The sequence below is a fragment of the Typopeltis vanoorti genome, chromosome 5 (assembly GCF_054136105.1).
Source record: "Typopeltis vanoorti isolate ZY-2024b chromosome 5, IOZ_Tvanoo_1.0, whole genome shotgun sequence".
Lineage (NCBI taxonomy): Eukaryota > Metazoa > Arthropoda > Arachnida > Uropygi > Thelyphonidae > Typopeltis > Typopeltis vanoorti.
Window position 1 is genome coordinate 80,456,710 of NC_143553.1, and position 17,872 is coordinate 80,474,581.

General features: G+C 31.4%; 1 protein-coding gene across 1 annotated transcript in view; it reads right to left on the bottom strand.

Annotated features, from left to right (window-relative positions):
• Window positions 1-2,802, bottom strand: part of LOC150106590 (uncharacterized) — a 116,477-nt gene extending 113,675 nt beyond the window's left edge. Inside the window, exon 1 of the mRNA XM_090393437.1 lies at window positions 2,679-2,802. Coding sequence (XP_090249563.1) covers window positions 2,679-2,802 — 124 coding nt within the window. The remainder of the gene's footprint in view (window positions 1-2,678) is intronic.
• Window positions 2,803-17,872: the final 15,070 nt, after the last annotated feature.

Here is a 17,872-nt window from a genome sequence, read left to right on the forward strand (position 1 = left end):
TTCCAAGCAGAAATTTGATTTTCACTAAACTTTTTCTCCTTTTTCTGTCGTACCCTCGTATCAGGTAACGCCTCGTATCTGTGATTTTTATTTATCCACGAATTTCCGAAAGGTGTAGAGTCCCATTCTTTCAATTCTTTGCTCAGTAAATTAATCATCATGAAATCAGAAATATGATCAACCATTAAAGTATTTCTAAGTTTTGAACAATTCACGTTCATTAAACTAAAACCTCTTTCAGCTTCTGTGCTAGTGACTGCTATAGTGTTAATTATTTTTTTAGCTGTTTTAATTATTGCAGGAACTGATTCAGTTTTCCCCTTTATGCTGTCATCCACAAAATCTCGAAAATAATTTTTATTTCTCTGGTATTTCAAAACTTCAATTAATTCATCTAATTTTCTTTCACCTTCCATCCAAGGTGAAGTTAATTTTTCATAGGGCTATGTGGATTCTAGTAAATCGAATAATTCTACGATATCTTTATTAGCTTCGCTGGGTAAAAGTCGCAAATTCATAAAATAAATAATTTTGTCAAGCAATTTTTCTTTGGGAAGTGACATTATTTTTGTGTCGTTATAAAATGGAATATCTTTATATTTATCAGATTCCATTAACTCATTGATTTTTTGCTTATGCTTTCCGTGATTGTTTTTAAGAAGTTCAAAAGCACGTGTTGTACGCTTTATTAACGTTTGAGCTTTGGTTAAATTTGTTTATTGGTATTGAAAGTAAAGAAAATTCCTTGAGAATATCTATCATTAGAGCTAGATCTTTAAAAAAATGTATATTTGTTAATCTTTTTGCCATTCCGGTATAAACAGCAGACTGAGCAAAATGCTGGTACAAAGCAGGATATGATCGCCATACTGCTTTAGCAGATTGCAAACTACATGCGGCCAGAGTACTCGCCCAATTTTAATAATCTCTATATATCGAGTTCTTTTGTATAGCTGCAAGTTCTATTTGATTGGTGATAAATTGAATAAATTTTATCTAAAAATATTTTTAAATGATTTGTTTGTTTTGAACCTAGGTCTAACTTCGAGCAGTCCTCTGCGCTTAGCAGAGGACCGCTCGAAGTTAGACCTAGTTTCAGTCTAGTCGTGACTGGAGGAACTTTTTCTAAGCCTATCTTCGACCGGTTCCCGAGTTAATCGATCTCTGGCATGGGCAAGTGGGTTTTCCCTCCCGGAAACTCGGGTTTTTCGTCCCGTAATATCAAGAAAATTGACCGTAATACCCACATTATTTCAGACAATAACATATCCCGTTAGGGTTAAACACCAAGAGACGGCAGCACTTGTTTGCTGGTCTCTTCATTAGTAGCCACCTATAATTAGTGATAGACACAGGCCAGCAATCTCTGATTGGCTACTGATGGAGATTGAACTGCCCAATCAGTGGCCAAGCTAGATAGAGTATAAAGGCTTCACCTACTCCCTGTTGGGGAATAAAAGGCATTAGCTGATTTTTTTTTATGTTTTGTGTTATATCAGTAATTGAATCGTGAAGTGTTAGCTGAAGCCTATGATTTAAACAATTATTTTTTGGAAATTTTTCCATTAATTTGGTAGCCACTCCAGACTTCCTATCATTGTACTGGCACTATCAGAACAAAAAGCTATTAAATTTGCTTGTAAATATTCATAATCAAAACAAAATTGATTCAATGTGGACATTAAAATATTTTCTGCAGTTGTAGATGTTCTTTCATGCAACACTGGATTGGTGATGGATGGTACACTACACTGTAAATAGATTACTAAAGTACTTGTTTTCGAAATTGTGGATGCTTCATCAATTATAATGCATATTTTAGAATTCTCATTGATCATTTTAAATATTTTTATTCTAATTTCATTTGCATTATGCTCTGCAATATCTGTAGCATTATATAGCGTATGTAAACAATTTCCTATGTCAACACCGTTTTTTTAAACTATGCAGTGTTAAATACTTTCACAGTAATTTCAATCAGTTTAGAATTTATTTTTTCTAATAAATTTGGTATAGCGTTATTGGCTGATTTACTTAATAAATCCTGTACAAGACTATGTGATTTTGACAAATTATTATTATTATTATTATTATTCCTGATACCTCCAAGGAGTCCGAAGACTCATCGCGGGAGGACATCTTCAACTGTCTCTACATCTTACCTCTACTACGAATCAACGCCATCTACCGCCCACCTCCAACACCACCACAACTAGTAATTTTTGTCTGTAAATTGCGTGTGTTCTGAAGGGCCGATTTGTATGTATGCGGGATGAAAAACCCGAGTTTCCGGGAGAAAAAACCCTGCTACCTCCGTATGAGATCGGCTAACTCACCATCGATTGAAATCGACCAGATAAAGATCCCTCCCGTCGCGACGAGAATCGAACTTAGGCCTATTCCAATCGAAGGGCGCAATGTACCGTCGTTCTTCCAATTGCGCTACGGAGGCATCTTTATGTTCTCGATTTTTTTTTCTCAAAGAAGCCTGTCTAGAACATTTGTTTCCATTTAGGTCAATCAAATACACACTCCATTCTTTTGATACATGCACATGTTTCTTTGCAGGTGCTCCTCAATGTCCAACTTTGAAACAATCTTTGCATACCAATTTTCCTCCTTTATATGAAGCCATTTATATTGTTCTAAAAATGTTATTAGTTGTTTTTCACACTAACAATGTGGAAGAGGATTAGATTTTTCTCCTAATAAGGAATTTTCATTATCGTCACAGATCGAATGTTCTACAATATTTGAAGAACTTGATTCTTCACAAAGTTCTATAGTATCTTCAGATGTCATTGTTTCTGCTTCTTCAAATTTTGTCCTTTTAATGTTTATTTAAGAAGTTTCGTAAATCGCTTTGCCTCTTCGACATTTTGAATAGCAAGGGCTGAAAAAAAAATTCTTAACATTTTTCGAATGGAAAGGTATTATGTTGTTCTTGCATACATTTATTAAAAAACAGAATATTTATTGTTCCTTATTTCTATTTCATTTTTTTAACTAACAGCTATCTGCTTTTTCGACTGCAAAACTCTAACCACGATCAAAAATTTTATATTAAAAAAAAAATAATAAAAACACCTATCCTATAACCTATTTTACTTACAACCATTATGTATTATCAAATGAAATCCTGAACAACAAAAAAAAAATGTAACACTATTACGACACATTTATGTCTTGCACAATTATACACTTAGTCGTCAAATGATCAGGAACTGTAGCCGTCGCGACGAATTTTTATTTATCAATAGTGCAACAATGTTGCATTTCCAAGAACTTAATTTTGCAAGTTCTTGGAAATTCACCAAAAAACAAGGCATTGTTTATTCAAATTATATTGGAGTTTTGATAACGTCTTGTGTTTTAATGAATACAGACATTGTTCAGTAAATAAAATCGTTTCCAAATTCCCATTCGTAAATTGAATGTTTTTTTTTGTGAATTCTCCTTTATGCACTTATTTTTGATGACAATAATATATTTAAGTGTGTATTATACAATTTCAAAATATTTACGAGAAAAAGTATATATATTCATTATCTATCCTTTTGCAAAGAATTTTAATAACCGGCTTGCTCTACTTAAAAACATTAACCGGCTCCCTAAATTTGAAAAATTTTAACAATCAGGGAGCCGGTCCGAACATACCAATGGTAGTAGGCGAGGCCATTTGTCCTATCTAACTTTTGGAGACTGAATGGGCAGTTCAATCTCCACTGGTACCCAATCAGAGATAGTTGGTCCAAAGCTATAACTAATTAAGAGGCATGCAGTGAAGAGAGACGACTCAACAAGTGCCGCCATCTCGTGGTCACTAACACAATGTATTTAATGTCTGAAATAATGTGGGTTCTACCGTCGATTTTCTTGAGTTTACAGGACAAAAAACCCGCTTGCCCATAAAATATTTATTTCTGTAGAATCAAGAGAGTAAGAGGAAAAATGTAGATTTAATGATAATCTCCAAAACAAATTCAAAATGTTTAATGCTATGAAAACGGCGAGGCATTTTGTCGAACTTGCAAACTGTAAATATTGGTCCCTAACACAATGTATTTAATGCCTGAAATAATGCGAGTTCTACGGTCGATTTTCATGAGTTTACATGACGAAAAACCCGCTTACCCGTAAAATATTTTTGTAGAATCAGGATGAGTAAGAGGAAAAATGTAGATTTAATAATCTCCAAACCACGTTCAAAATGTTTAATGCTATGAAAACGATGAAGCATTTTGTCGAACTTGCAAACTGTAAATATTGATTAAAAGGCAAGATAAACTTTAGAGTAACAGCTAGAAATTGATCGCCATAAGAGAAATATTACATCAGCTGGATGCAGTTCAAAAATTGATACTTATACCACACAATCTGAATTAAAGTTAGCTTACCACAGAGCCATGCATCATTCGAGCTATAAATCTGTAGATTGTACAAATAAATTGAAAAATCTATTTCATTTTTCAATTTATTTGTAGATCAATTTGATCTAGTTACTCAAAAATTTTTAATAAATCACAGATAGCAGTGGGAATTTCCTGAGCAAGGACAAAGACAAGCTTTAATTAAAGGAGTTTTGAAACCCTATTCATTAGAAAATATTCCACTTATAAAAACTGTGATAGATGGTAGCAACCATAAAAAATGTGAAAATATTTTGGTTATATAATACATTATTTTAATCACAAAACTTTTGGGATTGGACAAAATCTTGTAGATGACATCAGTGTCGAAACGAAAAAGGCAGCTAGCAAATATTAACAAATACACTGAGAAAAATTAATGTACATAAAATTGTATTGCTTCTGGCTGCAACACGAACATGTTGGGGGGAAAAGAATGTACTTATTTGCATTACTATGAGAAAATATTAAACATTTAGAAGTTAGCGGCGGTACAGCGCATATTGTAAACGATTGTATCCAACATGCTGTAAACTGCAAATTGATGGAAACATTTAGTTAGTTTTTCATTTACAGTGTCCAGGTTGAAAAATAGAAAGAATTTTGTTCTTTTGTCGAAGTTGATTATAAATAAATTCATAATCACTCCTAGAAGTAAGCTATTTCTTTAAGTACTGAGAAACCTCCGATCATGCTTAAATCATTCTTTGAAAACCCATTAAATGAAACATGCATAAGTTATAGAAATAATGTACATTTTAATAGAAGTTTGATATTTTACCAGTCAGACTAAAAAGAAAGTTTCTCCCAATGACAGCGAATATTCTCAATAAATATTCTGATTTGGAGAGAATGCCAAAACTTAAAAAAAAATTGTTTCATCGTGTACCAGTACCAAACTAAATCGAACTATCCAAATTTTTGTCCTTCAAAGTTGTTAATTGGGTGACACTTTCAAAAAAAAAAAAATCCCTCTTTGAAAGGATGTTATAAAAACTATTGAATAACTTCATGAAAGGGAAATAACAATTCAAAGTGTATAAATCAATATGGTAATTTTGCAGCAGAATTCTAATTTAAATGATCAGTAAATGAGAAATGGTTCGGATATTTTCAAGCAAATATACAATCCAAAACACTCTGAACTGTCAAAATTTGTCAATATATACAGTATGTTCGCAATTCCTGCTCACAATGCCATTATTGAGAGAGAGCATTTACAGTGCTCAAAACAATTAGGGGATATTTTATTAAGTTAGATACCATGCAATTTTATACGCTAGATTTTTTAATCCTTTTTCCCAAGTAAGTGAAGTTTGTGGCTGCAAGTAGTGCAACACGTTGTAAAGGTGGAGTAAGCTTCTAAGGAAAGTGATCAGAGCTTACTCCACCTTTACGAGTTGCCTAGTGTTGCAGCCGCAAACTTGACTTACTTGGGAAAAAGGATTTAAAAAACCTAGCTTATATAAAAAAAAATTGCTTGGTATCTTTAACATAATACACACCTAAGGTAAAAAACTTTTCTAGGGGATATTTTAGTTTCTGTCAGATAATTATAACTATTGGATACTATACATGAATAAATATTTCTTAATGGATAGGGTGTAATTGATGAGATAGTTTAAATATAATCGATATTTATTACAAATTATACATTTTAGCATGAAATAATTTTAATAATAGCCAAAAACGCTTTTGTTAATTTTTAATAGGGCGTACGGTCTCCATTAACAGCCAAACATCTTGCTTGCATCGACTGGATAATATGATCAAACAGTTCTTGTGAGATATTTCCCCCCCTCTTCTGTGAGAGCAATTTCGAGCTCTTGAAGCGATCGTTTCGACAAGTCTTAATATGATTTTGTATGCAGTCGCGTGTTCTACACTGTTGTATATTAAGAATATTTTAAAATAAATGCGTTACATTTGTAAATTAATTTTATAACTTACAAGAAAACTATTTCCCTAATTGTTTCGAGCAGTGTAGTTTAATGAAATTGCAAAGGTCGGACCAATGAAACAGAATGTTGAATTGAAACTGAAAAGTTTGGCAATGGTAAAATTCAACTTCTGCAATAGAATTTGTTTGCAATTTTGAGGAAAGTAATTGTTTAAGAGTTGGTACATTAGAAAAATATTTTATAAAAAAAAAAAAAAATTAAACAGCAACTTATGTTAACAATTCAGTTTATGTAAAATTAGGTAAGAGTAACGTAACTAAACATTTTATATAAAGAAAAATACGTTATTAATATGCTGTTAAGTAACTGATATTAAAATTTTAGCTTAAGATATTTTTTTTACCTGTCTGCCTTGAACATTTTCTGCAGAAATTGTCCTCCTTTCGCAACCATATTTGGTAACCCTAGGAACAGTGAAAAATAATTCTAGACGAGTTTTAGCACCACTTTTAATGTGTCATTTTAAAGGCCATTCATATGTAAATTAAGTGGACGAAATGTTATTTAAAAAAAACTTCTAGAAAATAATTTGGAAAACTGGTAATTTGATATAGGAAAGGATCTGAGAGGAACAGTTCATTTGTTTGCGGATGATGCGAAGTTGGGTAGGGCAATAGTGAATGCAGATGACGTAAAATTTTGCAGGATGATGTGGATAGACTGGAGGTCTGGGCTAGGGAGAATGGATGTCAATTTAATGTGGCAAAATGTAAGGTTATGCATTTTGGGGTGAAAAGATTGGAGGCAGTTTACTGCATTCGTGGAACCGTGCTCCAGGAAATTGATGAGGCACGAGATTTAGGAGTGTTGGTGGATAAGGAATTGAAATTTAGGGGACACATTGCAAAAGTGGCCAAATCAGCTCATCAAATCACTTGGTTGCTAGAGAATACGTTGACAAGCAGGTTATTGTTCCTCTGTATCGAGCCTTGATAAGACCCCATCTCGACTACTGGGCTCAGATTTGGTCACCTAGGTTTCTTCTTGATGGGGAGGAGGTGGAGAGGATCCAGAGGCGAGTGACCAAGATGATAGGTCTGTGGAATGAATCGTATGAGAACAGGTTGAGGATTTGTGGGTTGCAAAAATTGGTTGATAGGCGGAGGAGGGGAGATATGATTGAGACATTCAAATTACTGAAGGGTTTCTATAAAATTAATTCAGAAGATATTTTTGAGAACAGGGCTGGTTGTGGGAGGACTAGGAGACATCCACGGAAACTGGGCAAAAGTGTGGTTAGTAAAGGTGTTAGAGCTGGGTTCTTTACTTTTAGAGTAGTGAATGAGTGGAATGCACTCCCTGAGTCTGTGACAGTGAATGAGTTTAAGGCGAGGTATGATAGATACTGTATGAATGTCGAATAGCTGTGATGAATAAGATTTAGGGCCTCCCTCGATGAGTCTAATGACTCCCTGGAGTTGCCCGTAATAATAGTAATAATTTATGCAAGGAGAGCAATAAAAAAAATTTGACTTGCAAATTTCAATCTCACTAAATAGCTATTTTCTTGCATGGAAATTCGACTATAGAATATATTGCCCAAGAGAATGCTGAAAGTGCAAACATTGAACTAGTTTGAGTGGTATGATAGACTGTGGTTGTCTAAGATGAAACATCCTGTGATGAGTCTTATGCCATGGAAGTCCTGAATAATAATAAATATGGTTTTACCAGTTATTATTGCATCATCATTAAATGAGTTTAAGAGGAATAGTGGTAAGCATAATGTGATTAAGTTATTCTGGATTTATTATTCTTAGATTAATAGTTTATATATAAACTATTAATCACTTAGATTAATAGTTTATATATAAACTATTAATCACTTAGATTAATAGTTTATATATAAACTATTAATCTAAGGAAGGGCCTGCATATTAAGACAATTCTATGGAGTCCAGAATAACTATTAATTACACAATGCTTATGCTTACCACCATACCTTTTAAATTTTATACCTATACCTATTGAATCATCAATGATGATTCAATAATAACTCTGGTAAAACCATATTTATTATCCAGGACTTCCATGGCATCATAACTCATCACAGGAAGTTTCATCTTAGACAACCATGAAGTGTTCATACCACTCAAACTAGTTCAATGTTTGCACTTTGAGCATTCTCTTAGGCAATATATTCTATAGTCGAATTTCCTTACCATTCAACAGCACAAAGAGCTCAATCATATTATCTCTTTGACTTCTGTCCCCTACTCCACACATTATATGAATATTCCTGTCTATATATTGTAACCAACATTCCAGTTGTGATTATCTTTTTTGCTATCCACTTGTGTGCTCTCTTCAAGTTTACTCATTTCCTTCAAATCTTGGTGATATTTCTTGGAAGACATTCAAAGCTATGTTTAGTGATCTCTCTGAAGCAATATGAAAATTTTAATGGAGTTATTCTTTAAAAGGTGATACAAGATTTCTGAGAAAGGATGAATTAGTCCTTAACTTTAATGAGTCTTGCAAAGGGGAGGAAGGCATTCAATGTCTGCTAAACAAAACTGACACTGGATTTAACTGAAATCTTTAGCAATGCCACACTTAAACAAAGACTAAATGAGAATTAAAAACCCTATAAATAACTTTGTGGAATTTGATTTCCTCAGAGTGGCGTTTCCCAAAGTATAGTACGCAAAAGAATTTCGGAGAGGGGGTATGAGGTACTTTATTAAATTTTGATTACATTTAACTTTCATATTTTTGTTGTTGTTCACAGATAAATAAAAGTCTATTCTTTAATTTTTTTATTAATTAAAAAAATCCAAAGGAATTTTAAAAAAATGTGTTTCTTGGCATGTATCAACTGACCTTCACTAGGTCCATGCCTAGGTGGACAGCATGATCCTGTTCCATATGCATAGTTCAAACTGTTTGCATTAAGAGGTTAAATTCAAATAGTTCGAGCCATGCAGTTAGAACATTTCACAAAATTTTGGAATCCTTTATATCTCAAAGTATTGTAAATTTAACACTAAAATTCATCAAATTGACTTCTTCCGAGTGGAAGAACCCATTTCATTAGTCTTATAAAACTTAGTCAAACTAAAACTGTTTTTAGTTTGAAATAACAAGGTTGACAAAAATAACACAATCCTGTTAAGTATGTTGAAAGTTTATTTTTCACTTTGTTAGAGTATTTATACTCTAACCAAGTGAAAAATAAACTTTCAACATCTTTCTCTAAATCCAGAGTAATTTATTAAAAAAAGGGTGGCACACCATTTGGCAACTCCTATAGGTAGAGATGACCTGCAAATGCTTCTGCCTGGTATCTCAGCTTGGGCCTGGCTCCCACTGAAGAGACCTCAATAAAAGTCGAAACTAGTCTGGGTAGTGGCCCTTCCCATAATGCATAACATTAGACATATCTGCAAGGAGATGTGTTTTGCATTATAGGAGATACTGAGACAGGAGTGTTGGTAGCTTGCTCCACCTTTGCAACGAGTTGTCCTGGTGTTGTATCACCTTACCCCAGTCCTGAAGATACTTTCAGGTGCAAACTTTGTTTGCTCACACTTGGATAAAGGATTAAACTAAATTTATTATACTGTTAAGTATGTATTTTTATTAGAAAGTTAAGTTTATTTTTAAATAAGTTATTTTCATATCGTGTTCACATTACATATTATCATATGTTCATCTAAATTCAAAAATGGAAATTTATAAGAAATTTCTAATTTTTCTTGTGTTAATTGATTTTTAGCACTATTATAGTTAAATCAAAAAAGGAATGCAAAGAACTCTCCAAATTAGGATCACAAAGATCTATTATCTATGCCTGGAACAGTGCCTCAAAAGGTTTCCAATATATAAGAGGAAATCAATTGTCAACGAACACAGATGAAGGTGATGGACAAAACATTTCCTTGGGCAAAAGTGATTTTGCACCTATTCAGCACATAAGAGGAAATCAATTGTCAACAAACGCAGATGAAGTGATGGCCAAAACATTTCCTTGGACGAAAGTGATTTTGCACCAATTCAGCACAAAAGGATGCGCATTCTACCAGAAAGCGACTCAGGATATATATATATATGTGTGTGGGAATTTCCCAAGTATACATATATACTTGGGAAATGGAGTAAAACCAGGTTTAAAATGGTATTTTTAACATTTATTATACCCAAGGTAAAATACTTTCTATATATATATATATAAACATTAAATCCTATTATAATACAGCTATATCGCCTGCTTCAGTTTAGGAGTACCCCTGTTTAAATGTCATTGGCTATTTACTCATGGGTTCTTAGGGCATTATGAGTGTAGATGTACTAAAAAGTATATGTAGCTTAAGGAATAGAAATTGCACATACCTTTTTCTGGGTGTTGTGGCTTTTCCTCTGTCTGCGATGTCGAGAACTGCAGAGTGTGTGTGTGGGGGGGTAGGCAGTTTGGTAGAATAAGTTAGAAAAACCCTATATGTTCCGCGACTTTCCCAATATGTTCCGATGATGACCACGAATAGTCGAAACGGTCCACACCCCGTCAACCACCTTTCCCCTTCCCCCTCCCTATTTTAAAAAATTAACCCTTTCACTTTTTCCCCACCCTATATAAAAGTATATGTTTCTACATATTACGAAAAAAACCCGGGTTTTTCTAACTTATTCTACCAAACTGCCTACCCCCCCCCCACACACACACTCTGCAGTTCTCGACATCGCAGAGAGGAAAAGCCACAACACCCAGAAAAAGGTATGTGCAATTTCTATTCCTTAAGCTACATATACTTTTTAGTACATCTACACTCATAATGCCCTAAGAACCCATGAGTAAATAGCCAATGACATTTAAACAGGGGTACTCCTAAACTGAAGCAGGCGATATAGCTGTATTATAATAGTTTATAATGAGGAGTAACATGGGAGTTTTCCCAGAAATAATATACATTAAATCCTATTTTCATGGGATATTTTTTTCTTTTTGAAATTCAACCCCCCCCCCCCCTAAATCACTGAGATTTAGTTTTGTTAAAATACTGAAATAAAAGTTGATTTTTTTTATGTTTTTTAAATCATAATAAGGATGGATATGCTCAAAAAAAAACTTGTTTCTTTTACCAAGATTACTAATTTTTGAAGTTTCTTTGAAGTTATGGAGGCTATCTAATATTTTTTTATTTCCAGTACAAATAGGATGTCTTTTTTTTTTTTTTTTTACGCAATATTCTTTGGAATGTGTATACCACGTAAAAACAGGGTTGGGTGTATACTGGATTCATATAACTAAAATGAATTTAACAATTAAAAAATTGTCTCATATCTTTGTAATTTATTTTGATGCAAATATTTAACTAAATACCTTTTTAATTATTCATATTTGAATGAAATATTAGAACCTTTTCCACTGTCTTTGCTGGGGAGGTTATATTGGTGTTACTAAAATTTTAAAAGGGGGTACACACGGGTATATATTGAAAGTTTGCATTGCCTCAGTAAGTTTTTGAAATTGACTGTTTTAATTTTAGATATTATTAATTTCTTCTCCCACAGTTTAACCAATAAGGTAAAAGAATTTAGTTATCTTAATGATTTTATTTAGATTAATTTTTTTTTTTTTAATCTCATGTAAAAGCAGAAACCTGGGCCTTAAAGTACAAGTTCAATCTGAGTAATGCTAAAATTTTAAGAAATCAATCTGGCTAAACAAAAGGATCATTCATACATCAAGAACAAAGAAAAGAAATACAACATGAATGACACAGTAAGGAAGGTATTATTCATTCTCCAAGGAATAAAATGGATTTTGAGTAAGGATCAAGGATTAATTTCTTGGAGAAAAAGTAATAGTGATGGAAAAAAAAAAAAAATTACACGAAGTATGCAAGCATTCCTAACTTTTTGTATAGTGTTGTGCTTTTTTTTAATAAATTACATAAATTATATATTAATTAGTCAGTTTTAATGCTTAGAAGTACATTTTGCTGCCTATTTCTCAATCTCAACAACACCTTGGTCCCATGAGAAATAAGCTGTTTTCTACCAAACTTTTATTAACCCAATTATGCTTAACACAGATTGTGAAACTGTTGAGAAATAAAAGAATTCCTTAAAAGTGAAAGACTGTTAAACAGCATTTAAATACAGCATATATAAAAAAAAGTAGCAGAGTGGAATAAAGTGATTCAATACCATCTTCATGTAATAAGCAGGACTTTATCCAAAGATATTAACAAAATTCAATACTTTTTTTTTAAAAAATTAAATTTCAATCACTGGAATTGTCTTTGAAAACAAATGAATTATGTATTACTTATACTCTGTTCCAAACCTTTTATTTGCAGCAATATTTACCTAACATAAATAAAAGTTCTCAACTTTTGCAAGCCATTAATATAATATGACACTATATACACATAATAAAATATGTTTCATGAGATTTTTGGTGTATGTATAAATACAATAAGTAAAATCTGCATTGTCAGCAATCCTAACAAAAAATAAAATCACTGTTACCAGCACGGTTAAGACAATTATACAGGAACTTTCTTTTTTTTGATGCCATTACAGAAATCAATAATCTACATGTATAATTATTTAGCATTACACAATAGTAACATCTTTCAGTTTGGCTTTACAGAATGTGAAGAAATGTATTCTATTTTGCTTCAGGAGTGACTTGTAACATATTGCCAAAATGTGCACATATTATATGGGACTATTTATAAAGGCACTCTCATTTTAAAATTATCTCAAACAGTCCCCTTTTTTTGGGGGGGGGGGAGGGGGAATGACTAAACTATTTCAGAAGACATGAAAAGACAATATTGAAGTGTTATAAAATGGACTGGAATTAATTTTATTTAAATGATAGTTGTCTGAGAAAGGTGACAAGAAAAGTAATAATGTGTATCTAGACAAAATAAAACAAACAAACAAAAAAAGCAGTAGTAAAATTAAGGTGTTAATAATGACAAGAATAATCAACATATGCTATCCCAACCTAAAATTAATAATCACAGTATAAATTTTACAGTTAAATAGTTCTAGTTTAATGTTCCATGGGAATGAAGCGAGTATATATAGGAACCATTAACCCATAATTCAAACTGCCAAACAAGATCTGCCCTTCTAATTGTTTATTCATGTACAGCTTCTGTCTAATCATATAAAAATGCAACTGCTCAAAAGAATTGAGGAAATATCAGTGTTTAGATATCGTTTCCTCAGTTTCCCCAGATATCCAAAATTAAGAGCAGTTTACATAAAAAGTGATATTTTTAATGAAGCAACAAATATTAGGTAGAAAAATATTCAAAGCAAAGATTACTTATCTGCCATAATGATATTTTTTTATCTCATCCTTCACCAATTCCAGCAAAAAGAAACTTGACACTAGAATATCTGAATAGATATACTTTCTAAAACTTTATAATTAGATTGGCAAAAAACAGTGCTTAATATGCTTTATTTATCAAATCGCTCCTTTTCAAAAAAGGGGAGAGGGGACAAACATTTATTTACTTTTGAGATATGTCAATGTTGCACTACAACATTCTTATCCAGTGATAAGAGCTTAATTTAATCATATTAACCAAGCTTCAAACAATGAATGACAGAGATTGATAATCAACTTTAAAGCTTGCTTCACTAATTCTTTCAAGGCTCATTTTTAATTACTTATTTTTCACTAAATTTTCTCAGACACTGTAATTAAATATACTGTTTATTTCATTGCTTCTAATTTAATATTCATCCATGTACTATGATGCTGAAGAGACTATATTTTAATCATGGAATATCATAGATGAAGTAGAATTTTAATAAAATTTAAAAAAATTAGACAAAAAATATTGCTAAAATTATCTTTGGACTAGGTGAAATGTAAAAATTATGTTTATTAATTATCTGAGAACATTTATATATTGAAACACAAAAAAGCAACTTAAAAGATATAGGGTTATATTAGACTATTAATAAATTCCTCAATGCAAAGGTTGCTCCACTATGAAAATGTATGTACAGAAACTAATCACACATCTGCAATGGCAGTACTATAATACCTGGACAGCAAGTGAAGGAGTGTGCTGTGTAGATTTATCTAGAAATTACTTATGTAATAGAAACTCTCTCGCACAAGTGTTTGTGTGTGCGTGCGCGCATGCATACACACACATTTTGATATTCACCTAGTTAAAATTACCAACAGTGAAAATAGTTACACTTATCATTTTATGTTGAAACACAAATGACAAAATACCTTGATAATGACCACAACTTTCTGGAAATATTGTCATTAACTAAATATGCTTTTAAATATTTCTCATTCCTATAGCATTTACTGCACTATATGCATGCTCCGAGGAAATAAAAAATGTGATAACTAGTATCTTCTAGTTTCTAAATATTGAATCTAATTTTAAAATTAGTTAAAACCATAAAGTTAAATGCACCAAAGAATGATGTGCATACACACCATTATCAAAACAATAAGATTTTAACTTCAACTCATAAAAAAGCATTGTATTTCACATGCATGGAAAACAAATTATTAGTTCAATTTGTTTATGCAGGAACATGAAGTTACACCATTAATTACAACAAAGGCACATATCAAGTTTCAATTACCACTAGCAAGTGATTATTTCTCTAGTATATGCACAGTAATAAAGAAAATACAAAAAATGACCATATAGCATTTATCAACATATAACACTGATTTTCATTTAGATATTTCCTAAAACAGAATATACAGAGAAATAACTGAAATGCTTGATTTTAAATCATTTTCATTAAAAAAATAAAAACAAAGTAATACATGCTTTTCCCCCACCTCTTTTATATCAGTATTTTATTAAAATGGTCCCTAAAACATACCTGAGCATCTTCAATAAATACTTAAATTTGGAAAATTAAACAATTCATGAAATGTTTCATGTTCTACCTGAATAATTAAAAACTACTCAATAATTATAACATCTGATAATTATTTATACAATTCTTGAACAAAAAAAAATCTTTAATCATTTCCAAAGATGGTAAATTAATTCTTTAGTTAGAAAATGGTTCATAATAACATTTGAATGCTATGTCAAACTTGAACCATATGTTTCAAACATTGCAAATATATTAGACAATTTATTACTTAATACTTTTCAATGGAAATTTCTGGACTTAGAACCGAAAATATGTTGTTGCTGAGCTGTTCCAACTGGCTATTTTCTTTTTCACTTCAACCCAGCACTGCAACAAACTTCAAACAAGTACTATGGCTTTGTTAATGCAATAAATAGAATTTACTCATTGGACTTCTAAAAGAATTGCAGTTTGTAAAAAATTCAAAATATGGTCTCTTTCTGTGTAAAAATAAACTCCAACTGGTGCATAAACATTTTTTTCTGCACACAAAATTCACCGGCTGAGAATTGGCTTAAATCAAAAGCTTTCTTAACATTGATAAATGTTGTTATAAAGCAGATATTAGTAAAATTATTAATTTTAGAAAGACTTATTTTCATTGGCAACCTATGCAAGTTTGGTAGTTAAGATAAACCAATACAAAAAAAAAAAAAAAAAAAAAAAAAAAAAAAAAAAAAAAAAAAAAAGACAGGTAGAGAGTTAAAGAGAGTAGCACCTTGCATAATCAGTAGCAATGATGCCCTTTGATTTGAAAGATCATATGATTCTATCTTGGATGCAAGGAACATTTTTATAAGGGCTTTTATAACTTTTATAACTGAAGGTCAGTTAACTGGTCTCATATGAAGGCAGAAAGCGCTTTCCTCTTGCAAAGCTGAAAAGAGAATACAAGCACCAAAACAAGCATACACCGAGTATTATTAGCATACAACAAGGTTTCATATTGTCATCTAAAAAGAAATTTTACTTTTGCAAAAATATAATACAGTACATTACAATGGTAAAATTACCTCATTGTACTTATTTATATGGTAAAATTTTAAAAGAAAAAATAAATAAACAAGATACCAATAATCACACATATAATTTATCAACTCTTCCCCCCTCCCATGTCCATTTTTTGTTGGATAAAATTTTTCCAAACAAAAACTGTCTGAATTTTAAATACAGGCCTTAACAGTTTCTGTAATTTAATTCCTTGTTATTTGACAAATAACAAGTTTCACTCTTTTCCCTCCAAAACAACTCCTAAAAAAACTTAAATCAAGCACTGCCACTAGTAGCCTTAACAGTACAGGTAAGCAACCAATTTTCTTTAAATGTAAATTTTCATCAAGGATCAAAATGAATCCTCAGAATTCACTACAGAATTCTGATAGCACTATAGAATTGATTAGCAATCAAAGCTTATATGTATATATATAACCATAGGGATATTTATTTTATTTTAACAAAAAAGTGCAACTTACCATGTTCCAAAATCATAAGTTTTAAGAAGGAAAAAAATATTGCTGCCGTTTTTTTCCTTAGAAGAATACTGAGCTGATGGTATATGTATCAGAACATATAAATACAAACTTTCACTTGGTCAGAAATAAAAAAGAAACATATTTACCAAGAGCAAGAAGCTATCTTGCTCCTAAAATATTTTCCAAGTTTTGGAATAATGGACTAAAGAAGGCTAAATGTACCAAATTTATATCTATAATAATTTCTATAAAAAAAAATATATTTTATAGAAATTATTCTATATACAAATTATAATATATATATATTTCTATAAAAATAAATAAATAAATATATAATTAAGACGTTTTTGCAACATCACATTTTCAAGTACTTAAAAATAAACAAACATGGTATTGTTTTCCAAAAAAGGTTTGATCACTGGATCAATAATGCATCCACCATAATAATGTTACTGTGCTTACTGTCATCCTAAGGTAAAAGCCTCCTTTTAAATAAGCAAATAACAGAATAAATGCATTAAAATAGTAATGACTTGGAAATCCATTTAACAGTCAAATATATCTGAGCAAGAGAATTCATTTCTATAATACTTCTACTCCTTTATCTTTCTTTTAGCCAAGATGAGTTGAAATTTTTTTGTGCATTATATAACATCTCATTTCAGCAAATGTCACCTAACTTATTTCCATAAATTATATTCTAATCCAATGGGGGAAAAAAAAACTTTTTGATGGTGGTGGTGAAGGAAGAAGAAAGAATTTCAAGTTACCCCAAGTTACTCTATTAGGTTAATGTTATTTCTTGATAATATGTTCAATACATTTTTTAATTATGAGAAAAATGTTTGCATTTATTAAAATCTTTTAAATGCATTAATTCTGTTTTTCTTAATGATGATTAAAAACTGCATTGATTTATTTAAAAATTGTTAACTGACAAAGCAGCTGAGAGCTACATTATTAAGTTTAAAATAGGGATGTAGAGGCTCCATAGCTCAGTGAGTAATGATGGATGGAAAGATCTGGGTTTGAATTCTTTTATAAAAGTTCTTTTCATCTATAGGATATGAAGAACCTTTATAAGAACTTTTCAAATGAAGGTGAGTTTAGCCAGTCTCACATAGAGATGGAAGGGTTCGCCCCTTCCTGGAAACTC